The sequence below is a fragment of the Puntigrus tetrazona genome, chromosome 4, assembly GCF_018831695.1.
Source record: "Puntigrus tetrazona isolate hp1 chromosome 4, ASM1883169v1, whole genome shotgun sequence".
NCBI classification, from domain to species: Eukaryota; Metazoa; Chordata; class Actinopteri; order Cypriniformes; family Cyprinidae; genus Puntigrus; species Puntigrus tetrazona.
Window position 1 is genome coordinate 339,733 of NC_056702.1, and position 25,000 is coordinate 364,732.

A 25,000-nucleotide genomic window follows, 5' to 3' on the forward strand; every position below is an offset into this window, starting at 1 on the left:
CCAGCAGCATCAGTAACGCACAAAAACACAGGAATGGAAACTCTATTTGACAGGCAAATGACGATCACTGTCTCTCGTAATGTTTTGTTTGAGTTGTGCACATGCACGCTTTCGTACGAACCGAGCAGTCTCTTCAAGTGACGATGAACAACGCAGCGCCGAGGACATAAAGATCAGGCACCTCTGGAGTTTAAATCTCCAGCGCAGATCTGTATCAGACCGGAACGTCAGCGTTCGACATCGGGGGGTGGACGGCGCACCGACAATATTTACAACGGGTTTAGGGTTACATGTTTAGACAGCGGCCGCTACCACTAAATTTAACATGCACGCATTGTCAGGAAACTCTTACAGGTGCTGCACCTAAGATTTCACAAGCTTCCTTCAACAAAGCGGCGCAGAGAGCTACGTGGAAGAGCACTCTCGGGTTTCCCAACACCAATGCGCCTCTAAAAGGGAAAGCAGAAACACGAACCTTTACGCAAAGGTCAAAGACACGCACAGAAACACAAGATTTTGGTGTGGCCGTGTATCCGTTTTCGTCTAATCGGAGACATCAGAGCCGGAAACAACAATACAGGCTAAACCGTTTCAATCACAGCATGTTTTGTGGTCAAATTCACGTAATTAGAGCCTAATTAACTTGTAATTCTTCTTCTAACGATATTCAGCTACTAAAAAGCATCGCCGTTATTCTTCCATTAGGACACTAGTGTGGCAATTCACTGCAAAGAAAACATTAATAGGATAAAAACAGCAAATAAAACATTAAATCTCACATCGATATGCTGTGGTCAACTTTGCACCAGACATATTTGAATATTAAAAAGACAAACGTATCACGGCAAGCACGGTTTCCACCGAATTATATTGATATTTGACAAAAAAAAAAGAAATTACAAAGAAAAGGAAAGCAACAGTGAAAAGAAACGAAATTGTATTTTCTTACAATTAATATAGGGTTAAACATTAATAACAAGTTAAAAATGATTAAAATTATTTTTAAAATTATTAAAAATAATTATTAAAATATTTGTTACAGTTTACAATAAATATACTATAAGAAAACTATGAAAAATACTATAATAACGCTGTTATAAAGCAACAGCGTTCTGTACAATAAAACAAATGGCATGGCATAAAATAGCATAAAATGTGATTATTAGAAAAACTGATGCTGTGTTGTACTTTTCGAAAAGGCACAGGTTTTTATTTACGCATCACTATTTCATCACACTGGTATTTTGCCGTGAACTATGTTTAACCCTTCTAAATATGTATGAAGGATGTCTGCATATATAAATATTATTGTTTAGGTTAAGAACAAAAGCAGCCCGAGTGTGTCACATCGCCTCAGCTTACATAACATGCATGCTCACTGCATTAAACCTCTGAACTCGACCGATTTTGAGACATTTAGGTGCAAAATATATCCAACCTGATCTATATCACGGAGGATGCATAAAAGCATGTGTGTATCAACAAAATCTGAAACATGAAGCCTGCGTTTTAAAACCTAGCGGGCTGCCTAAGTAGACCACATCATTGTTTCATTTTAGGTACCTAAGGAATAGCATGGTAGTAGAAGAACGGACGTGTCCAAAACACTGGCACTAGTGTGATTTTCCGTGACATGTTTTTGCATAGTGAGGGTGAATGCGTTGATGGCGACCAAAATACAATCTAGATCAGCAGCTTGCTGCATTTTGAAAGAGCTTATAACGCTCAAATACGCTGCGTGAACCGCCGATTCCCGCCCAAAAAGCCCCCACGAGCTTAGGATGCTCAAATATGCAGCCTAGATAGGTAGCTCGCTAGGTTTCGGGACACAGCCCCAAAGAGTGCAGTTTACGGGCAATGTGTGTGTAAATACCGAATTACAAAACATAAGCACTAACCTTAATGGTCCACTCGAAGTCCTCCTGAGGGAAAACAGAGGCTTTTGCTTGAGGGAACGGGGTAAAAATGTGAATTGTTTAGATTGCGTCGTCTGAGGAGAATCCGTCTGTCAGTCCATCAGTAAACGGGTTAAAACTTCTCGGGCGTGTTTCGGCGGAGATTGACAGGCGTTCGCGCAGGGGGCTCTTAAACGTCGCTACCGTGAGACATACACGCGTTTCGATGCGATATAAAAGCCCTGAATTGCGATACAGGCGCACGCACTCGCTCGCACGTCTGTCTTCCTTCCTCCGGGTGACCGTTTATCTGCGATCGTTGAGTTCTGTCTGCCGCGCTCGATGGATCGACGTTCGATTGGGCTAAAAATAAAAGGCACGCGAAAGCAGCGGGTCTGGGATCAGTTTTCTGAGAAGCGGCGCCGGAGCGCGTCACTTTAGTTCAAACATTCGGGCAGATCTCAGAACGGCTGTTTGAACGGCGGCAGTTACGTGTACGGGGGGTCTTTAAAAACACGTTAAAAGTTGCGAAACCGCAAAACAATCATGTAAATTGATTTTATGTAGGGTATGGCATGTGTTTATTTATTTTTCAAATATATGAAAAATAAAGAAAAATCGGCTATGATGTGTACAGCACAGTATCACAAAATATTACACACTTTGTTTGCACCTGGTTTGATATTTTCTATCAGATAACTTTTATTTCGGTTAACGCAGCACACTAAATAAAACGTGGAAAGGACTAGAAAAATATAATCAATCCGAGGCTGCCACCGCGTGGCAGCGAGCGTCAAAAACGTCGCATAAATCGTTTGGTTATATTACATAACAGCGTCGCGTTCCGAATATTTAGAGAGAGAAAAAAGAAAGTGAAACGGCTTCGTGGTTTAGGTAAAATTTGTCACGACCCTGCTTTAAAGTTGAACGCGCGCGTGTTCGGGTCCGTGTTTATTTCTAGCGATAAAGTGATAAAGTAGGTCGATGACGTAATGTATCGACGATCATAAAACGCAAAAAAAGAGGATGAAATGAGGGTTTTGTCGTTCGACTATAATTTGTAGGGAAATAAAAACACATTTTAAATTCTGCATCGTTGCACCGATACGCATAGCTTTTTCTGAGATCTGCAAAATTCGTTTTGGTCTTGCAATTATCCCAAGACACTAAGAAAATATATCGTCTGTGCCTCCTCGGGGATGTGTTCAGTCTGTTTAATTGTTCTAAAACAGAAAATGTATTTGTTGTTTCTTTTAATCGATCTTGTAATTACATAGGCGTGGCCTGTTTATGCTGCTATTTTACATAAACTGAGAAAATTAAAAAAAGGATCAAATTAACACAAATATGTTTGCACTTCCTGAAATAGATTTTTCCTAATACTTGTGAAAAACGTTAACAAATGTTTAATGATGTTTAAAACAATGGTATGTTATTGGTGCGTTCATAACAAAACTATCTTTTGTGTGGATAATGTGCCAATCAAACTAGAAAACGAATACCTATATGTTATTATTGGTGTAATGTATCATTTATTACACGTAAATAATACATATATTACACATATAAGTGTAATATATGCTATATTACACTTGTACAAATAATTATGTTTTATTCACAAAACATCAGTCACAAGTAGCAACAGCCAAAAATACACTGTATGCCTTAAAATGATCAGTTTTTCTTTGATGACAAAAACCATTAGTATATTAAGTAAAGATCATGTTCGATATTTTGCCTACTGCATATATATCAAAACATTAATGTCTGCTAATGAAGCACTTCGTTTGGACAACTTTGGAGGCGAATGTCTCTATATTTTGTTTTTCAATTAAGTTGCATCTCAGCCAAATGCTGTCCTGTCCTAACAAACCACGCACCGTAAGGAAAGCTTGTTTGTTAAAAATACGGTTTTAAGGTCCAGGGTCAGACCAAGCGGTCGCGAGCGCTCTGCCTCCTCGTGCACGCGCGCTTCTCTCCTGTTTATCGCCCCCTAAACGTTTTTCCCGTGATGCTCCGCGCGGTCGATCGGCAAGATGGCGGACGCTCTGGACGAATTTAAGAAAGAAACTGGATGCGTCCCGATCCTCCATCCCGAGGTAAAAAAACGCAGCCCCTGTCCGGCCGCGTCACGGCAGCGACGCCGAACGAATCCGGGCCGTTTTCACGGCCGGCGGACGCGTTATTTCTCCCGCTAACTTCTCACGATGAAGGAGAGGGGCTAAATCCCCCCCACTGCTGCGTAATAGCATTGCTGCTAACGCTAGCCTTTCATTTTCAGAGATTGCGTTTTTAACGGTCGTCTCCTCGCGCGCCTAAACTCGTGTTTTAACGCGGAGGAGTGTTTTTATTCCGTTTTGTGAGGTGACACACGTGACATTAGCATACCCGCAAGTATCTAGTGTGTGTTGTGCTGCGTTTGCATCCAAATGACAGACACCATTCACATCATTCTCATTCAGATTGACCCTCATTTTCTGTGCTTTATTTTTTTATGAATATGCCTTTAGTACGCTAGATTTCAGTCTGAGTGCGTGTGACTGATTTTCAGTGAACCTGATGTAATGACAGATCTCTTCCTGGTCTGTCATTGTTGTGAATTAAATGCAGGCTCCTATGTTTCCACTAATACGTCCATGCATGAGTGTCATAACCAGTGTCGCAATGGGTGATTTACATATTCCCCAATCATTTAGCATTGATGGGTTGTGCAGATGTAGGGACGTTTCGCACGAGACGTGCCATTTCTGCACACCTGAGTTATATGTGTGCAATTGATGATGAATAAACAGGACGCCTCCTCTGAGGGTAACGACTAGATTATAACACGACACCTCAAAAATGCATCCAACGGGATTTAATTGCATTCGTTTTCCACGACCCCGGAGCTGGTGTGTGTAGTGAGACATCTTGCTCATATGGGACCTCCTGCTGTAAATTATTCATGCTCGGGCAGACTGACCATAGAGCTGATCACACGCATGTAGTTTGAGTGAATGGAGACGTCGGCCTTGGCTTGCAGTCGCACTAACCTGCACTAACCTGCTGACCTGTTGGACTGAAAGGAAGATCTTTTTAATGCACTGTTTATTATTGTTATGCACGGTATATTATTGTTATTATGTGGTGTAACTGTATCTTATACCGATGCATGCAGAGCATGGTGGTGAAGGCTGACTTAATGCAATTTAACAATGCTTACGTTACACATTATTTGCTCAAAAGTTGCTGAGGACAATGTTATGTAAATGACTTGTGTGTGTGTGTTTGCTGTCTGACGTGTTTCCTGGTCTTCGGCGGGATGGGCCGTTGGTGCTAGAATATGAAACCAAGATAAGAGAGGACGCTTTGCATGTGGCCGTTTGAGACGGATAGTTCGGCAGCCCTCGTAGTTTGGTTCGTGATGGATTATCGAAAGGTTATGTTACGATGTGGAGCGTTGTTCCAGTTGCCCTTTTGCTGGTCGTGGGAAAAAATGTGGGACTTGAAGTAAAAACAACGATAAATTGATATTGGAAGCGTATTATTTCAGAAAAAAAAAAAAAATAAGCCTGTTTACTTCAGCTAGTTACCAACGAAACATTTTTCATTAACTTGATGTAGTAAAAAAATAATAAACTGAAGTAAAGATAAAAGATAAAAACCCCAAAATTATATGCGTGTGTGTATATATATATATATATATATATATATATATATATATATATATATATATATATATATATATATATATATATATATATATATATAATTTAGTTTTTATTCATATATATATTCTTTTTTTTTTTTTAAGTATAGTTTGTGTACTAAAGTAACACTGATGTCTTGTAAGTGTTAAAAAAAGGAATAAGAATGACCTGAGACTTTTAACTAAAGTAAATAAAAAATAAAAACTAGGTTGTCTAAAAATGTACAATATATAAATAAAACTATTAAAAACTAAAAATAAAGAATAAAAAAAAACAATGTAAAAATTCGATATATTGTATTTTTATTGTAGTGACACTAATATAACACTAATGATACGTTAGTTAAAAATAATGACAGAATGCAAAACAAAATGTAACGCAACAACAAAAAAAAAACTTAATAAAAAAGCTAAAAAAAACTACATAAATTAACAATGAAAATAAAAAAGACAGTATTCTTGATACTAAAAATGACAAAAACTAAAAATGAAAACAAAAATTCTAAAAATATAAAAATGCAGTGTATTGTGACTTTAAAATATACAATTAAAATTAAAGTAATACAAAATGGATAAAAACAATCTAAATATGAAATAGGATTACAAACTGCTGTAGGACATAATATCCTGAAACGTTGGTTGTTCTGCCAAAGGCAGAAGGAAACCCCTCAACTAAAGACACAGTCTGTGCGTTTGTCTTGAGTTCGGCATTTGTGTGACTAGAAGAAATCAAAAAGATCTCCTTTCCTTCAGATGCTTGGGCTCTTTGTCACCTGGGTCATATAGTGAAGAGCCAGCCATCTGTGCTCTCCCTCACCTCTCAGACGAGACCTGAGGTTTCCTGCAGACGTCGAGCTCAGGGGCTCAAATCGAGATGCCTGCAACAAATTTAGCTCCGCGGCATTGCGTGTTTCCGCTGGATTTCTACTTCCTGGCCCGTGGGTGTGATTTCTTTTGCGCTTCTGCTTTTGTTGCTTCATACGTAAAAAAAAAACGGACAAAGAAATGTGAAATCTGGCTGCATGAAATGTGTTTATATTGAGGAATTTCCAGTCCAGACACGTCATTACGGATGTGGACATGAACTCAAGATATAAATGATTAAGAAAAGCCGTTGATAAAGCATGCTCTCCAGATGCCTGATGTCTTCCTGTTTTAATAGGATGCTGTAAACGCTCGTTTCCTCGCCGGCACGAGAACATTAGACCAGTATTGCATTCGAGGTGTAGAACTACTGAATGAAACGACCACACGTCTCCCTGATGCTCGTTTTATCACTTATATCGCGTCTTGCACGTCTTGCTGTTTCTCTGGTCTTTGAAATGGTGTATATTAACATGCATTAGCATTAAGGCCGTGTGTATGACTTACACATTTGGATTAAGTGCACATCTGCCTCGGTTTAATCTGCCCCGCTTTTATGCCACTTTTACCATGTTTTCTTATGGAATGCTAGCGTATGTGCAGATGTGTTGTACGAACGGTTGGTGGCCGATATATTGAGGTTTTATTTTGACAGTGACGCGCTCGCTCTATCCAGTTCGAAAATATGTCATATTCGTGTGGTTTGTCACGCCACTATATGCAAAATTAATATCATCTGGGCTTTATTTGAAAAAAAATATGATTCTCGGGTTGCTGGTATAATACTAGCATTCTGTAGGCTACTTGTTAAATATGTGTTGCAAATTTAATGTGAATTGATATTGGCTTTTTATTTATTTTTTATTATTTTGGCGGTGCAGCTGTTTTTTTTTTAAATTAATTAATTTAATTTTACAATAGTTTTTAGTAAATATGTAGAATTTAATTGAAGAGTTGTAATGTTTTATATATATATATATATATATATATATATATATATATATATATATATATATATATATATATATATATATATATATATCTCATTTCTAGTTATCATAATGGCAATGTTACATTTATTTGATTTATTTCTAATTATGAGTTAAAGAACTGTTTAAATCACGCTTCATATTGTTTCTTGTTGAACATTCATGTGTTTAGTATGTTAAAAGTTATTTGTCATATCCAAGTCGCAGGCTGTTAAAAACATTCTGTCTTGGTTTTAAAGGTCATAGTTCAGCCAGAATTAATTCTCGTTATCTTTAACTTTTGATGGATGACCCCGTGTAATGTACTTACTGTGGCACTGACCTCTGACCTCTAGAAGAGTAAAGGTGTATGTCCTCTTCCCGTGGTTGCTCTGCTGTAGGGTTAATTGTGGTTTCGGATGATCCCGCCAGGTTTTTCTCTGCTGGATGAATCTTTGGCTGGATGGGAGCGCTGTGGGTTTGTGAAGGTAACATCTAGAGTCACAGGGCGTTGTGTTTAGTGGTTCTGGGTGCAAGCGTTCAGGTCCCATGTTACTCCTTCCCTGCTGTTTACTCTTTTCTAATGGTTTTATCAGCTTTTTAATGGACATTTCAAAGGACACTGATTATAAATTGGCGTTCTCGTTTACTGTGTTTTCCAGTTTATCATCTTTATATGTAAATCTCTGTGATCGGTGTGTGTGTGTGTGTCTCAGGTCTCTGCTGGCTTGGCATTACACACACACACACACACACACACACAAAGGGAGCTTGCTGTGTTTGCCAGGATTTCCCATGTGTCCTGTGGGTGTTTTCTGTTTGCCCTTTGCATCTGTTTCAAGCCTTTGCTTGAAGGTGTCTTTTTACTCATCTATTTTAAATATGTTGTGTTTAAATAGCTTAAAGTGATATTAATGCCTGTAGCCTAATATTAGATTTACATCAACATTTGAAATTTCATTTAGGTTTTAGGACAACTTTGATGAACACTTTTGATCCACGTCACATGTTGACTAGTGTATGATAATCTTTTCTTTAACGTTTCGGATTGAAAATGAACATTTTATGAAAACAAAAACGATTTGTAGTGAAGTTTTGAGTGGCCCTCCATTAGATAAAAAAAAAACAACAACTGAGAAATAAAACAACATTAACATTAAATAAGATAAATACTGGTTTTCCGGGAAAAAGGGGGCCGGTGTACAGGGTACAGCTGGAGGTTCAGGTCAGAATGGCTTTTAATACAATGGACAGAGACCCTCCCCACTAATCAATAGAGCTGAAGCTTCTGAACATCTGCTGGTCATCTCTCTCGCACACACACACACACACACACACCTGTGACCTTTCGGTGTGTGTGTGTGTGTGTGTGTGTGTTTAAGCTCGCCATCGCCATGGAGACTGACCTGAGCGTGACATGTTGTGTCCAGGATCCTCAGTGTCATTCGTCACTCATCCGTCTCTCTGAAGGCTCTATAGAGATAAACTGACTGTGATTGTCTCCCTCAGGAAATTAAACCCCAGAGTCACTATAACCATGACTACAGCGAGAGCGTCAGCCGCAAGAGCCACGTGGACGACTACAGCACTTGGGACATCGTCAAAGCCACCCAGTGAGTCTTCACACACACACACACACACACACACACACATTACGACGGTCAAAACCACATCAGATGAGCAACGTGATTCTGTATTATCAATGAGCTCAAAAAACACTTTTTCTTAGCAAAAACTAGCTATAACCAGTCCTTTTTTCCCATCACTGATAAAACTCTGTAGAATCCAGAATGTTTATGTATACCTTTGAACATAAAAGATATCCCCCATATTGTAGGGCTCTATGAAATCTTTTCTTTTTTCCCTCAAATTCTGTAATATTCTTTTCATTAATAATCCCTCTTCCTTTAATTGTTTTTGCCCATTTGTTTTAATGGTTCAATTGCATGTTTGTAATCAGAAGTCTTTTACTACTAAAAAAAAAAAAAAACGAAATTTTTAGAACCCTATGAAACACATTTAATTCTAATCTAGTGCTGTCAAATGATTAATCTTGAGTAATTTATCCAAAATAAAAGTTTGTTTACATTATATATTATACGTTTTATATATTTTGTATATATAAATACAGAATATACTACATACAGAAAATATTTGTTCATTAATATTTACATTTATTGCATGTATTTATATATACATAATAAAAATACACAGCACACATACATATTACATTGTTTTGGATCCGATTGCTCTATATTGATCATTTGACAGCTCTAATATTTACCAAATTCTCTGTTTTGCATTAGAATTTTTCCGGATTTAATTTTAGTGGTTTAATTTAAAAAAAAGTATTTTAATTTTATTGGTAATCAAACAAAGACATTAAACGTTAATTTAATGAATCTTTCATCAAATGAAAATTAAATAAATAGTTTATCTCTCGTGAAACAAATTGCTACATAAAAAAAGCGGACTAAACAAAAACGCTGATGATAACAAAAAGGACGTTTGACACAGGACTAAGACTAATTATTAAAAAAGACCTGACAAGGCCAACGGCGGTGTTGGCAAAATAGATAAAAGCTGCTGTCCAGGGATGTTTGATGTGTGTGTTTGTGCTCAGGTACGGGATCTTCGAGCGATGCCGTGAGCTGGTGGAGGCCGGATATGACGTGCGTCAGCCGGATAAAGAAAATGTCACACTCCTGCACTGGGCGGCAATCAACAACCGCATAGACCTGGTGAAGTACGTCTCTCTCGTATTCATTCACACACCTTCTCCCACGTTATTAAGACGCCGCACGCAGCGAGAAAGGGATGGAGTTATTACTCTGTCAGCTTGAAAATCCCATTACTAGGCCGCGTGTGCGTGTGCATATCCTCCTCTTAATAAGCGCCCGCTCCGGCGCAGTCATTCGTTCTACGCTGCTCTCTTTGGTGAGTGTGAGAGAAAGCCTAGACGTCTGATGTCTTTCTGACTGCTGCTTTTAGGTACTACATATCTAAAGGTGCCATAGTGGACCAGCTGGGAGGAGATCTCAACTCTACACCGCTTCACTGGGCTACAAGGTGTGTGTTTCATGAAGTAGACAAGAGAAAAACCCCATTTGATTTTTCTGGTTTGGTCGTCTCACTTGAGATAAAGGGATAATTGAAATAAAGCTGGCATTACAAACAAACTAAAACTAAGAAAAAAAACTAATTTCTCACATATTTATTGTGTATCTATGTATATATGTGTGTGTGTGTATATATATATATATATATATATATATATATATATATATATATAATATAAGCATATTTATCATATATTTCTTAAATGTATACTTTCATGTGTTTGTATGTACACAAAACATTTATTTTGGAAGCAATTTATTGCAATTAATCATTGCTCAGCACTAATTATAACTGAAGCACTTTTGGAGTTATAGAAATTAAATACAAATATTAGATAAACTATAAATGATCTAAAATGAAAAGTTAATGTTGAAAAGACTAAAACTAACAAAATTTCATTTTGTATAGTAAATTAATTAATAATCAAAAACGCACAAACAAAGCTTACTTAAATTTTAAACATTTGAGTAATTGATGTTAAACTGAAATTAAATGTAAATATTAGATTGAAAAACACGAAAAAACGAAACTTTTAAATAAAATAAGTGTAAAGGTTTTTTTTAAACTGAAATAAGTCAATTAAAGCTAAATAGAAATAAAAAAAAAATATTAATAAATATGACAATGCAAAAAATATTGCTGCATCTTAAATTCAAAATAATACATTTTTAGTTAAAAGAAATAAAAATATTAAAATGAACTATAATTATTTAAATTTAATAATTTAAATGTTATGTTTATGAAAAATATAAATATATATATATACATACACACACTGCAAATATAGTGTAAGTATACCAGTAGTGTGTGTGTGTGTGTGTGTGTGTGTGTGTGAGTGTGTGTGTGTGTGTGTGTGATGTTTTATTAATGCACACACCTCTCCTGCGCTCTCTCTCATTCAGACAGGGTCATCTCTCAATGGTGGTGCAGTTAATGAAGTACGGCGCTGATCCGTCTCTCATCGACGGCGAGGGATGCAGTTGTGTGCACTTGGCCACTCAGTTTGGACACACCTCCATTGTGGCGTATCTCATTGCCAAAGGACAGGTACACTCGTTTGACGCTCGTATAAGGCTCTGATCTCATCAGAAGAAAAAAGCTGGCACGGTCACAGGCAATCGGGATATTTTGATTGCGATTTTGAGCCAATGAGATTTCATTATGGGTGGAGCTACTCAGGAAAAGAGGGCTTGTCACTCAGTACTGTTAATTAACATGCTCAAGAGTCGATTTATCATCTTAGTCCATTTTCAGCCTGCGCGTTTGACCTCTAGGAAAGATGACACCCTGTCTGATCTTTCTTTTAAGTCTTCTCTCTGTCATATTTTTCAGGATGTGGATATGATGGATCAGAATGGCATGACCCCTCTGATGTGGGCGGCTTATCGGATGCACAGGTGTGTGTGTGTGTGTGTGTGTGTGTAATGTAGTTTTTTGCCGTTGCCAGATATAAAGCTAATTAGATGGGATTTCTGCAGTGTTGACCCGACACGGCTGTTGCTGACATTTAACGTGTCGGTGAATCTGGGTGATAAGTATCATAAGAATACAGCTCTGCACTGGGCGGTTCTGGCTGGAAACACTACCGTCATCAGCCTGCTGTTGGAGGCCAACGCTAATGTCGACGCACAGAACATCAAGGTGAAGTCCTACACAAGCAAACTGAAACCTAGTGTGTCGCTTGGTGGTGCTTTTTTATTATTATTATTATTATCAGCGTTGGCTGGGAAGTTTTATTTTTGCCCACTAAGTGCTGAATGCAGGACTTTTATTTTGACACCCATTCTCCATCTCTGTCCGGTTAAAAAATCTCTTTTATTTAATTGCTCAGTTTAGTCATTTAGATTTAAATAACACCTTTACATACAGCGTGCATGCATTCAGCAAATAAGCTTTTTAAAAGGTTTTTTAATATTTAATGCCGCAAACATCGCTAAATCCAGCTGTTAGGGATATAAATAATTTTTGCTGTGTGCTTTATGTAAAACTAGTGTTATGTAGTCTTAATTTGAGAAAATATAATTCGTAGTGCTTACAGACTTTCCAAATCACAGTGCATATTTTTGGTTATAGTTTTCACTTCCTTTTATTTTAGATTTTTTAACGTCTTGATTTGTGAAAAATAGTATCATAGGATTACAGAATCAGTTGCTATGCAAGCTATAAATCTATTTTACTTATGAGCAAGTAATTTATTTTAGATTAATTCAGTAATTATTATTTAAAATGAATATAAATTCCATTGCATGACTTTTTTAACTACATGTTATATCTTTAAATTAATGAAATTTCTTCTTAGCGTTATTATAGTGTCATTGATATACTTTTATAGTTTCTATTTAAATTTTACTTTTAATTTTTGTCATGTTTTTCTATATGGCTTTATTTCTTTATTTATATTTTTTTTATTTACTTTTAGATTTTTTTTTTAAGGTCACTGAAAAATGTAATTAAATTAATATAAAAGTGAACTGCAAACTTATTTATTTTAGCGTGTTTTATTTTATTTCAGAGAACGCAAATGTATAATAGTTACAGGTATATTTTGGTTAACCAGGTTTAAATGGTAACCCCACCGGGGGACATGACATTTGATAATATTTGCTGATCGCAGGGGGAGACGCCACTGGATTTGGCCAAACAGAGGAAAAATGTGTGGATGATAAATCATCTGCAGGAGGCCAGACAAGCCAAAGGCTACGACAGTCCCTCGTACCTAAAGCGGCTCAAAATGGACAAGGTAGAGCAACCGATCGATTAGCATTAAGGAGAAACCCAAGTGTGTCGCGTGCGCTCAGACGCCTCTCTGTCCGTCTGCAGGAGTTCAGGCAGAAGGTGATGTTGGGAACTCCCTTCCTGGTGATCTGGCTGGTGGGATTCATCGCTGATCTGGACATCGACTCCTGGCTCATCAAGGGTGTGATGTATGCGGCGGTGTGGCTCGTGGTGCAGTTTCTGTCCGAGTACGACGCTGTATTACCCGTCTGTGGTGCTGCTCGGACTTTTAATGCGTTCCGATTCCAATCGCTAATACTTGATCTCTGCTTCCAGGTCATTCTTTGATCACTCCATGCACAGTGCTCTTCCTCTGGGCATCTACCTAGCCACTAAATTCTGGATGTACATCACCTGGTTTTATTGGTTCTGGAATGATATCCTTTTCAGTCTGATTCCAACCCGCTTAACTGGAATATTGTATTTAGCTCTTCTGACGCAACATGATTTATCAGCAAAAGCAAATGCCTTTAGAGATTCATTTATGTGTCGTTTGACATGCATATAAAAACGCCGACAGCAGGAAAGCAGGTCAGCTTTTTATCCAAGAGCTACGGAATTCTAGATCTTCCTTTTGAAGACGCTGTCTTTTTCCGTCTTTGTTGTTTTCCCAACGTGAAACTTAAAACTAGGTTGCCGAAGCGACCCAGTTTATATGGCGTTATATCACTTTTCTCAGTGTTGAAAGATCTGGTAGAGAAGCTTTTTTTGGTTTAAACCCGATGAATAGAACCGATGATAGAAATGGGAAGTTTAGCAGTATGTTTAGTAGCGTTCACTCACGCTTCGTGAAAACAAACCGAGATGTAAATATATCCCTCTTTCATGAGTTGTGTTGATGTATAAAACTATAGGCAGATGAATCGTCTTTGACAGGCTTGACGCGGATGTGTCTAATTTTCCACAGAATTTGTTCATCAGGAGTGACTCGCACAATGAATGAAGTGAAATGGACACCTTAAGTGATATAGAGTGGGTGAGAGAAGCATGAGTTGTGCCGTGGTAGAAATATGTCAAACGCTGGTAGATATTTTCACCGGCTTGTTGGTTTACGTTATTTACAGGAGAGAAAATGAGATTCTGCAAAAAACAAAACCTCGAACGGATTTGGAGAAATGGAGCGTGCTCGTCAATAGATGCTGTGCAGTGAATGGGTGCCGTCAGAATGAGAGTCCAAACAGCTGATAAAACATCGCAACGGTCCACAGCACTCCAGTATACCATGGTGTGTTCATATGTTTGGACTCTCATTCTGACGGCACCCATTCACTGCAGAGGACCCATTGATGAGCAAGTGATGGAGTAATAAATGTTTCCAAATCTTTCCTTTAAAAACTAAAGAGCTGGAGGTCAGTAAACTGTGTGAATTATTGCTGTTATTAAGTCTTTTTTTATGAATAATCGGATGCATCAGTTTGTGTCCATCGGTTTCATCGAGAAGCAATAATGTGTGGTGAATTTATTTTTTCTGGATCATCCAGCTTTTGGCATTCCTCTAGAGTTATTAATATATACATAAACAATTTTCTATTGGATGTCCGGCAAAAATAGCTACGTTGCGCTATAAATGATGCCTGTGATATATGATTACTCACACCGTGATATAAGATTCTGTTCATGACGCCCAGCATTAGGTGTGAGAGGAAGCAAGTTGTCGTCTGGTAATGATAATGCTGCATTTCTGTGGCTGTGGTGCTGTCAAACATCTCCCGAGCAAACTACTCGAGACGTGACTCGTGTCTGGATCTGCCTCTCGAATGAAGCTGCTGAAATGTGGTCGGCGTGGCTGTAATTGGAGGTTGTGGAGTGATGTTTAGTGTGCACACAACCGGCGTGCATCGCGTCCAGGTGCTTCAGGAATAGAGCTCTGGGTGGATCCGCTTCCTTCTCGCCTTTATCATCCAACAATAGAGCGTCTCCTCTGAGAGTTGAGCTTTTTTCCCTGCTGTAATTGTTGCCTGCATGCAGCTCGGCTCAGCGAAACCACCGACCCACTTACAGGAGAAACTGATTTTTCTTTTCGGACATAGTTTGCCTCTGGTTGATGGAGACGCTCGTGTTACGTCCAGATGTCGAAGCCACAAGTCTAACAGGAAATGTTCCATTTTTAAAGAAATAATTCAAATGTAGCAGCTCGGAACTCCATGGAACTTTCAGTCTCAGTCAAAACGGGAAGAGAGAAAGTACATTTCCCCTTAATTTACTAAACTTGAGTTTTGTCTATCTTACCGTTTGTGAACGAGTCATTGTTTTGCAAAGGTTCTTTTCAATGTATCAGCCAAAATTGTACTAACCTCGTTGATTCTTTTGCTTTGCCGTATTTGCCATAAACTCCTTGACTCTCCACACATCTCCCTTTCGTCACCATCCACCTGCCCTTCCTGCTCAACAGTCTGGCTCTCTTCTACAACTTTGGCAAGTCCTGGAAGTCCGACCCCGGTATCATCAAAGCGTCCGAGGAGCAGAAGAAAAAGGTTAAATCTCAATATGCCAATAAAACGTACTCGCCCTCAGGTCATCTTTGTTTCTTCATCAGATTTGAACCTGAATCAAACCTCAGCAATGGATGCACTGCAGTGAATGGGTGCCGTCAGAATGAGAGCTGATTTTAAAAAAGCACGCCACTCCAGTCCATCGACTTCTGGCTTCGTTAATTGCTAGACTGGAGTGCTGTGGATTATTGTGATGTTTTAATCAGCCGTTAAGACTCTCGTTCTGACGGCACCCGTTCACTGCAGTGCATCCGTTGCTGAGGTTTGATTCAGCGCTCTTGAACTCGGGCCAGTAAACAACCATCCAGAGCACAGGAAAGCACCACTCTTTATTTTGCGAAAGTGTAAAAATGCTCTGCTGTTTTCTCTTCAGACTATAGTTGAGCTGGCAGAAACGGGCTGTCTGGATCTCAGCATATTCTGCAGCACCTGTTTGGTAATTATGACTCTATTCTATTCTGCTCGCCGCTGCTCGAACACAGCCTGTGTTGGCAAAGACAATAACTCGGCAGTCTGATTTGCATCGCAATTTCCATCGAGGTGCCCGCGCATAAAACGCTCGCTTTAACCGCCTGTTCTCTACAGATACGGAAGCCAATCAGATCGAAACACTGCGCCGTTTGCAATCGATGCATCGCCAAGTTTGATCACCACTGCCCGTGGGTCGGCAACTGCGTGGGTGAGTTTTTCAGTCATCAAGCCCACCGGCCGTCCACCTCGCATGCTTTCCCACCTGACATTAACATAAAAAGTGAAAGAACGGGCAGGATATTGTGAAGAAAAACCCTTTTAGCGTCCCATAAACCGAATCTTGCACTAATTTGAGATAGCTGGGGGAATGTAAAGCAGAAGATGTGACTCAGTCCTTTCATTTGTCTGTTTCCCCCTCGTTGTTTGCGGACAGGAAGTGGAAACCACCGTTACTTCATGGGCTACTTGTTCTTCCTGTTGTGTATGATTTGTTGGATGATATACGGATGCATTTGCTGTGAGTACACTTGGTTTTTAGTTCAAGATACATGCAAAAAACATGCATTTTCATTTGTTAACATGCACAATATTTACTAATTTACTGATTCATCGTTAAAGCTGTATCTGTTAACTTCATTGCACTGTGAACGAACATGAAATAGGGTTAATATAAAATATAGGTCATTGTCAATGCATTAAAGCGATAGTTCACACTAATATATTATTATTGCTTTATTATTAATTAAAGCTATAGTTCACCCAAAAACACATGCATGCAAAGTGTGTGTATGTATATGTATATGTAATTATATATACACACACACACACTCTATATGCATGCATGTGTTTTTAGGTGAACTATACCTTTAATTAATATGAACAATCGAGACCTTTTTTTACCTGTGTCATGTTGATGAAGCGATGGTGTGTTTCTGCAGACTGGAGGATTCACTGTGCTACCAGCTACACTAAAGACGGCTTTTGGATCTACATCACCCAGATCGCCACCTGCTCGCCGTGGATGTTCTGGATGTTCCTCAACAGCGTGTTTCACTTCATGTGGGTCGCCGTGCTCATCATGTGCCAGCTGTACCAGGTAACACGCACTCCAGTCCACATCTGTTACAGAAGCAAGAAAGCTGCCTACCTGGGGCGCGTTTCCGGAGGCCTCTGTTCAGGTCTTGAGAGTCAGCATGTAGACATCGAGTCGACTCACTGGTGTTTTTGTACGTGTTCTCCATAGATCGCTGTTCTGGGCATCACTACAAACGAGCGCATGAACGCCAGAAGATACAAGCACTTTAAAGTTACAGCCACGTCCATTGAGAGCCCTTTCAAGTGAGTCCTTTAAACTCATTTCAGGCTGAGCTGGGAACAGCTTGTCTATACAGCGACCGCGACCAGAAATCAGTTTTATAGAGGTGTGCTGCGTATATTAATCATCTGTACAGTCTGTGGAACGTAACAGTTTATAGAAAGGTCCAGTTCAATTAAGTGAATGTTTTCATTCAAAATAATGCTCTATTTATGATGATGATGATGCTAATGTCTATAAAAAAGGGTGGCTGATGGATGCAGTACAATATAATAGTGATGACAAATCATTTTGTTGTTTGCTCGTTTCAGTGCTTATAAGCAGTTTACGAAAAAAAAATTGAAATAGATAAGCTGAACTCAAATAAAACGTGAACTGAAACTGATTTACAAAACCAAATTAAAACCATTTACAAGTATTTGAATGAGGACTGAAAAAATATTATAACAAAAATGTCAATTTAAACTGAAAATAAATATTACTAGATATTATTAAAAGTAACACCGTTTCAGATTTTGATACTAAGATTAAAACCAAATTAAAACTACTCAAATATTATAAAAAGTACACTATGAATAATGCACGATAATTGTGAACATTATAAATAAATGCTGTCCGAAAAGATGAAAAGCTAATTCAAGAAAGTAATGACATACTAAAATTTGCTTCCTGAACGTGTCGTATTTATTATACGTATAAATTGCTAAAATAGTTAACTGTTTTTATCCATCTTTTTATAAACACAACGTACGCCGCATTTATCCTGAACGTGAGCCGGACTCTTAGGGTGCTCCTCTAACGCTGCTGCTGTGTTTTCAGTCACGGCTGCATGAGGAACCTCATAGATTTCTTCGAGCTGCGCTGCTGCGGTCTGCTGCGGCCCGTGGCGGTGGACTGGACCTCGCAGTACACAATAGAGTACGACCAGACGTCCGGCTCAGGATACCAGCTGGTGTAGCCACGGAGCGAGAGGGAGAAGAGGGGAAGTGCTGCTCAAACCGGGACCATCTCCTTCACCGAGACTGCAAACCTCACCCAGTCAGGATAATAACGCATGCTGTCATTGGTTACCGTCACCAACTCCACCCGCCCACTGCACCCGAGACGCAGGGACACGAGGAACAGGAAGAGGAGGAGTTCAGTGCCATCAGAGGCGGATCCTGGATTGGTCAGCAGAGACGTTTTGTGTTTCGTTTCGCACATCGGCTGCTTTTCGTTTTTTCACCTTGGTTTTCTTCCTGTGACCCCTTTCTTGTTACGATATCGGATCTCCGCCGCGGAACTTCGCGTAGGAACGAGCGTTAGCATAGCAAAAGCGTTTGCGGGATCGTTCTGGACTAAATTAGACTTTTATTGTTGTTCGTTCGTCCTCGCGTCGCGTCGCGTCAAACTTTCGTGATTTGACTTTCTCAAGTGGAACGCAAAAGGAGATATTTAGAAGAAAGTTCAGGCTGCTTTTTTCCGTGCAAGTAGAAAGATGTTTTTTTTGTGTGTTCTGCAGAGAAAGCAACGCGCGTCAGTTTGAAACGACGTGATGGTTAGTAAATAACGATTCCTTTAAGCTGCCTTGATTCGTCTGATCGTGAATCGGATCAAAACAGGCATGCGTTCATACGACTAAAGAGATGCCCTGTTTATATAATGTGACTTAACATATTTATTTTAACCTATTTATGTAGTATTTTTCGAAGAGTAATTAATGGAATCACGAGGTCTTCATTTCAGCATATATGTACGTTTGCAGCATGTTTAATAGTTTAGCTGGGGCGAATCAAGAAGACGAAGCCGGGTCACGTCTCACCCGAAAACATTTTTAGTTGGAAGACACGCTTTTGCAAGTTGTTATCATTCGATAAATCAAATGCATTTTCTGCGTAATTCTCATTACCGTCATGCACAGAATCCATATTACTGTACTCAGATATCGAAGTATTTATATTATACTGCCTTTAAATTATGCTGTTTTTTTATCATTGTATTATAGCCGTTGTTTAATGCAAAACTGTATTACAACAGAAACACCCGAACGCATTCTGGTAATGAGCAGCAGTCAACATTTAAAACTATCAGCAAAATTGTCTCAAAACATAAAACCAAGATGTTTTGAGCCTTTTTGATCCACTTTAAATGTTGACTACTGTATGTATGCGATAAATAAACACACACATCTCAAATGAACTATGTATTTTTGCGCGCACACATAATTTGTTCATTCCACGTTTCGTTTTGTTTTTTAAGCGTGTGACCGGTTCCGTAAAACGTGTTTCCCATTTAAGCCCGACTTCTCTTGAACTTGACCCGGCTTTGGTCGTTTCACGAGCAGGTTCTTGATGCGTTCGCGAGATTAATCCAGGTTCCCTCCGCATTTACAAGAAATAACACGCTCGTATGTGAACCTCTATATTTATTATCTATGAGTAGTTTTAGGAAGCGTATACATTTAAAGTTGAAATGCTGTTGAAAAGCCATTAAGTGGATCTGATAGCTGTATGAACTTAAAGGAAGACGCCGTTTAACACGCCTGAGGGGCTCCTTCCGTCTTTCACCTTTTTTTTTTTGTGTGGCGGCGACATTTATTCGTCTGGCCACAACAATGCACTGATCTTTTTTTTGTTGTTGTTGTTGTTGTCGTGTTTGTTTGGTTCGCCGTTACTGAAGAAGCGAGCTCGTTTTCCCCAGCGTCGCCGAGGGATCTTCATGTTTACGTAAATAGAGGAAGCTCCTCCCCCCTTTGCTCTCCTCCATTTCCTCTTCCTGTCGGCGTGGCGTTGTCATGGCAGCGGCTGACAGGACGAACTGATGTAAAGAATGTGCATCTGTACATAAACGGACTAGATTCATTATTCTGTGAGTGACTTTTGTTGGGGTTTTTTTTAATTTTCGTCCGTGTTAGTTGAAGCTGCTCCTGATTTTTTTTTTATGTCTTACCAAAAAGCGAAAAACCAAAAAAAATCGACTTATCAAAGTGTATGACTGTAGCTTTTAGTGGCGTCTGGCACCGCTGTGTATAGACCTTTGACCTTGCAAGCGTCCACTGCATGTGTAAAGCCTGGACATAGTGATCACCCTGTCGCCCGAAAGACGCCCCGTCTTGTAAATAGTGAATGTTCAGTATTTGCAACTGGGGTTTTTTTTCCCCTTCCCTTTTCAGTTGGTTTTTACATTTTAAACCCGATGTGTGTATCGTTCTCGTGTGTCCCTCATGCTCCGGGGCCGACCGGAGCTCTGCAGATGTATTATATCTGAATGTCCCATTAATATTCAGCCTAAAAGGTTTCTTTTGTACGTTTCGTTGCTGGGTTTGTTGTACCACTGGATGTACAAACTGTAAATGCGAGAGAAGAAGTAGACGTGAGCAGATTAGGCACAGTGACGGTCATTCATTCATTCATTCACGTGACACTGTTTTTAGAGAATATATTCACTCTGTTGTTCCTCTGCCTTTACGGTTCGGCCGGCTGTTTTCCCACCATGTGAAAAGCACATGCTCATCTCCAGTGCCTCAGCTGAGATCAGGACGTCACCCTACTCTGCTTCAGATGTAACTTATTGGGCATGGTTCAATTTTAATGGCTTTATTAATAAAACATTCGAAGGTGAAAGGCCTGTGCGTTAGTTTTCACTGACGGAGCGAGGGGTTTATTTCACATTGAACATGTTTGCCTCCTGAATGTTTTGTGCAGTGACTGCTCTATGAAACATTAACGCCAGAAGAGGGTATAAAAGAGGACATTTTGCATAAAGAAATATAACCTTATTTTTTTTAGGACCATTATTTGAAAGATGGTAGGTAATACGGTATTTTCTTAATCCATAAAAAGTTATCAATGTAGCTTGATTTAAAAATATTTACATTATGGTAATTGAAATGGGAAATTGGGCTCATTTAATTAAAATTTTATATATATATATATATATATATATAAAAATTTTCATTACGGTAATTTGGTGGTTTTGTTATTTCACAAACTACTATATAAACTTGAATATTTTTTTATTATTAAAATATTTAAAAATAAATGATTTACATACGGTACATTATGGTAATGATTTGGGAGGAAATGTGAAAAAATATAACTTGTCCTCGATGAACAATTAACACCCTGGAGTTCATGGAAATGGTGAAAAAAAAAAAATAATAGAAATTTAAAATTGTTTTCCAATTTGGACTTTTTCCAGTAATTTATTATATTACAGAAAATTTGTATATAATATAATACAAATTATTTCATATCAATTAAGTACTTCATCTAATTATATAAAATCAATCTCTTACATTTATGAAAATGAGACTAAATCTGCTTAATTGTCATGAAAATATAATTCAATGGATTTTTTCTTTATGCAAAATCTTTTTCTTTTTTTTTTTTTTTTTTTTTTTGAAATTAGTGTGTGCTGCAACATTAAAACAACGTACAAAGTCCCGCCGATCACCGAGCGTGAACCAGGGCTCCTGCTCCCTGACCGTATCCAAATCCTTTGGGGCCGAAGTTCTTCGCGTAACAGGCTGAAAAACAGAAAAAGAAAAAACCGTGATGAATCAAAACGTTACTTAGTGAGCGACGTGTCGCAGACGAGGTCCATCTTCACGGCGGATGGGCTTTCGAGGAGTTCAGCGAGTTCAGGTGTTGCGTCATCGCCGCCGATTAAACGTTAACTCTGTTTCTGGTTCATCTAGTTCTTCAGCTTGCGGTTTAGATGTTGCTCTCTGTTATCGGTCCTGAACGCACATGAGCCAATCCCTTAATGATATATCGAAGTCTTACGAAGTGAATCGATTGCTGTTTGTATAAAACTGAACATTATCTGGAATCCAGAGCCACATGGAAATCAGATTCTTTTCTGTGAACTGACTCTTTCGAACAGTTAGTTCAATTCAGTGGATTATGTAATTGCGTATACATTACAATTGCGTAACTGTATTATTAATGATGACGTGAAAAGCGAATAAACTCCTGTTCATCATAGGATGAGATCTAGAAGGTATTTCGGCTCAAGCGAACCAGACGATTCAGTGAACCGGTTCAACTGGTTCACCAAAAACAAGGGCGATTCATTCGTAAGCTGAACGTGGCTCTGGAGACTGTTGATGTTCAGATACTGGCACAGACCAATCGTTTCGTTTCGTAAGACCTCGCTTTGCTCTTTTAACTCTTAAAGGGCCGGTAGCCGTCGGCGCACAACGTACAAATCAATCGATTTCACCTGCTATATCTCAGCCTGAGGGTAAGAGAGGGTAAATGAACATTAACGTTTGACTTTTTAGGCGAGCTGCCACTTTAACGTTCGGCTGACCTTTGCAGTAGATTTCTCCGTCTTTCTCCGTCTGAGTGGTCGACTCCAAACTCTTCCCACACTTGGCACAGCGAAAGCAGTTCTTATGCCACGGCTGCAAGACAGACACGAGAAGAAAGATGAAGAAGAGAGGAGCACGAGAAAGACAGCATCCGCAAACCCTCACGAAGACATAAAGTATAAAGTGGAGAGTCGCTGTGAACTTCGGCTGATGTTTGTATAAACGCGTGTTAAACTTCAGAGTGAATAATACAGGTCAAGTCAACAGAATAGAAGTCATGACCCCAATCTGATCAGCTACACGGGTCAAAATACGATCGATTTTTAAAAATCCATTCACTCAAAAAAGATCGTTTATATATATATTTGTTCTTTATTAGTTTCGGTCATTGTAATACTTTATGTAAACGAAATTACCATGGCAACAAACTCAAATCAATCAGAAATACAAAGAAAATGCACAAATTTAAGTGAAACTTTTTTTTTTTTTTCTTCAATAAAAATGTGCATTAAACCCGATTGAATAACATCGATGTTAACTAGATAATAAATGCATTATAATTTATTATATTAAATATTATCCAAATAAAAATTATATATAAATAGAAAAAAAAAAATATTATTAGATTTAATAATTAAAATTTAAAACAAATATTTTCTTTAGCAACAAGCTAATTTTTCCTACTATTTTCATTCATTTTTTAAAAATATTTTTAACAACGATACTTACACTTAATTTATTCTGTTAAGATTTATTATATAAACTATGATTGATGATACAGATACATTTAGTACGGTTCACGTGAATACAGAAGGGAGTGCATTTGCTTTTTTAAAAGCATTTTAAAGTCGTATTACTATTAGATTATTAGGTCAATTACATTAAATAATCAAGAAACCTTACTGGCCATGTTTCATCCGTTCTGTGCGACTGGAAAGCGTTATCATTTCTGTCTCACCTTCCCAGCGCTCATCACTTTCTCGGCGGCGTACACGGACTCTCCGCAGCGAGCGCACTTCTCCGAGCCGCCGAACTTCTGCGCCAACCGGGACGGGTTTGGGTTGGTGGTGGGTCGGTGAGTTTGGGTTCTGGGGAGGAGACGGAGAGGTCAGGGGCCGGTTTTCTGGAGCGCGGCCTAACGAGGGGCCCTGAATGAGCCGCTTTGTGTCTCGGGGGAAGCCTGGCTCTGTACGGGAGCTCCGCTTACATAATACACTCTTTCATAACAATAATCACCTGACGGCCAGCCTCAGGACGCCACAGGACTAAACCCTCCACAACACTAACAGTTCTTAACACGAACTATGAATAAACAACATTTCACAGCATTTATAAATCTCAGTTAAGGCTAATTAGAGAATTATTAAAACCACAAGTGTTTGTTAACATCGGTTAATGCAAATCAAACGACTTTAACAGGTGAATATTGTAATAAATTGGTTTTTCATACAAAAACTGACAGCTTACTGTAAGTGTTACCGTTTTAATGTTTTCATAAAGCAGCAGTCTTCTGCTCATTAAAACGTTTTTTTTGCGATGCATTTTAAAAGGTCTTTTATTCCTGGGATGTGAAGCTGTGCTGGCTTTAGCTTTAGAAGTCATTCTGTTGTGCTGATTTGCTTCGATTTTTGGATCATTATCAATATTAAAAATAGTTCAACGAAAGGTTTGGGGTCTGCAAAACTAAAAAGGAAGGAGAAAATAATACTTTTATTTAGCAAAGACACGTTATGCTGATCTAAAATGACAGAAAAGACTTCCTATTCACTAAAGAATCCTTAAAAAATGCAGCACGGTTTTCTGTAAAATTAAAATAAATAAATAAAATAAATAAATCTTTAAAATAAATAAATAAATAAATATTTAAATAAAATAAATAATTAAATAAAATAAATAAATAAATATAATATATAAATAAATATTTAAATAAATAAATATAAATATATAAATAAATAAATATTTAAATAAAATAAATAAATAAATATAATATATATATATATATAAATAAATATATATTTAAATAAAATAAATAAATATAATAAATAAATACAAATATTTAAATAAAATAAATAAATATTTAAATAAAATAAATAAATATTTAAATAAAATAAATAAA

General features: G+C 38.2%; 3 protein-coding genes across 4 annotated transcripts in view; 1 reads left to right on the top strand and 2 right to left on the bottom strand.

Moving 5' to 3' along the window:
* osbpl8 (oxysterol binding protein-like 8) overlaps positions 1-2,221 on the bottom strand; it is a 60,233-nt gene extending 58,012 nt beyond the window's left edge. For both annotated transcript variants that reach the window (XM_043236595.1, XM_043236592.1), the window contains exon 1: positions 1,899-2,221. The gene's annotated coding sequence lies outside the window, so the exon portion shown is untranslated. The remainder of the gene's footprint in view (positions 1-1,898) is intronic.
* A 1,638-nt stretch (positions 2,222-3,859) lies between these two features.
* Positions 3,860-21,190, top strand: zdhhc17 (zinc finger DHHC-type palmitoyltransferase 17). The gene is made up of 17 exons (XM_043236781.1): positions 3,860-3,994; positions 8,925-9,028; positions 10,039-10,161; positions 10,407-10,484; positions 11,438-11,582; positions 11,868-11,932; positions 12,014-12,176; positions 13,150-13,275; positions 13,356-13,498; positions 13,587-13,687; positions 15,660-15,784; positions 16,176-16,238; positions 16,388-16,481; positions 16,707-16,790; positions 17,212-17,369; positions 17,517-17,611; positions 18,408-21,190. The coding sequence occupies exons 1-17, from the start codon at positions 3,932-3,934 to the stop codon at positions 18,544-18,546; spliced, it is 1,869 nt and encodes a 622-aa protein (XP_043092716.1). The 5' UTR covers positions 3,860-3,931; the 3' UTR covers positions 18,547-21,190.
* Positions 20,435-25,000, bottom strand: part of csrp2 (cysteine and glycine-rich protein 2) — a 9,257-nt gene continuing 4,691 nt past the window's right edge. Inside the window, exons 4-6 of the mRNA XM_043236782.1 lie at positions 23,843-23,972; positions 22,884-22,977; positions 20,435-22,095 (exon numbers count right to left, since the gene is read on the bottom strand). Coding sequence (XP_043092717.1) covers positions 22,019-22,095; positions 22,884-22,977; positions 23,843-23,972 — 301 coding nt within the window. The 3' untranslated portion in view covers positions 20,435-22,018. The remainder of the gene's footprint in view (positions 22,096-22,883; positions 22,978-23,842; positions 23,973-25,000) is intronic.

Bases quoted from the DNA above. Each gene is read 5' to 3' on its own strand.
- zdhhc17 (XM_043236781.1), top strand. From the start codon at position 3,932: ATGGCGGACGCTCTGGACGAATTTAAGAAAGAAACTGGATGCGTCCCG. The intron at 11,583-11,867 runs GTACACTCGTTT...CATATTTTTCAG, and splicing joins ATCTCATTGCCAAAGGACAG to GATGTGGATATGATGGATCA. The intron at 16,239-16,387 runs GTAATTATGACT...TGTTCTCTACAG, and splicing joins TATTCTGCAGCACCTGTTTG to ATACGGAAGCCAATCAGATC.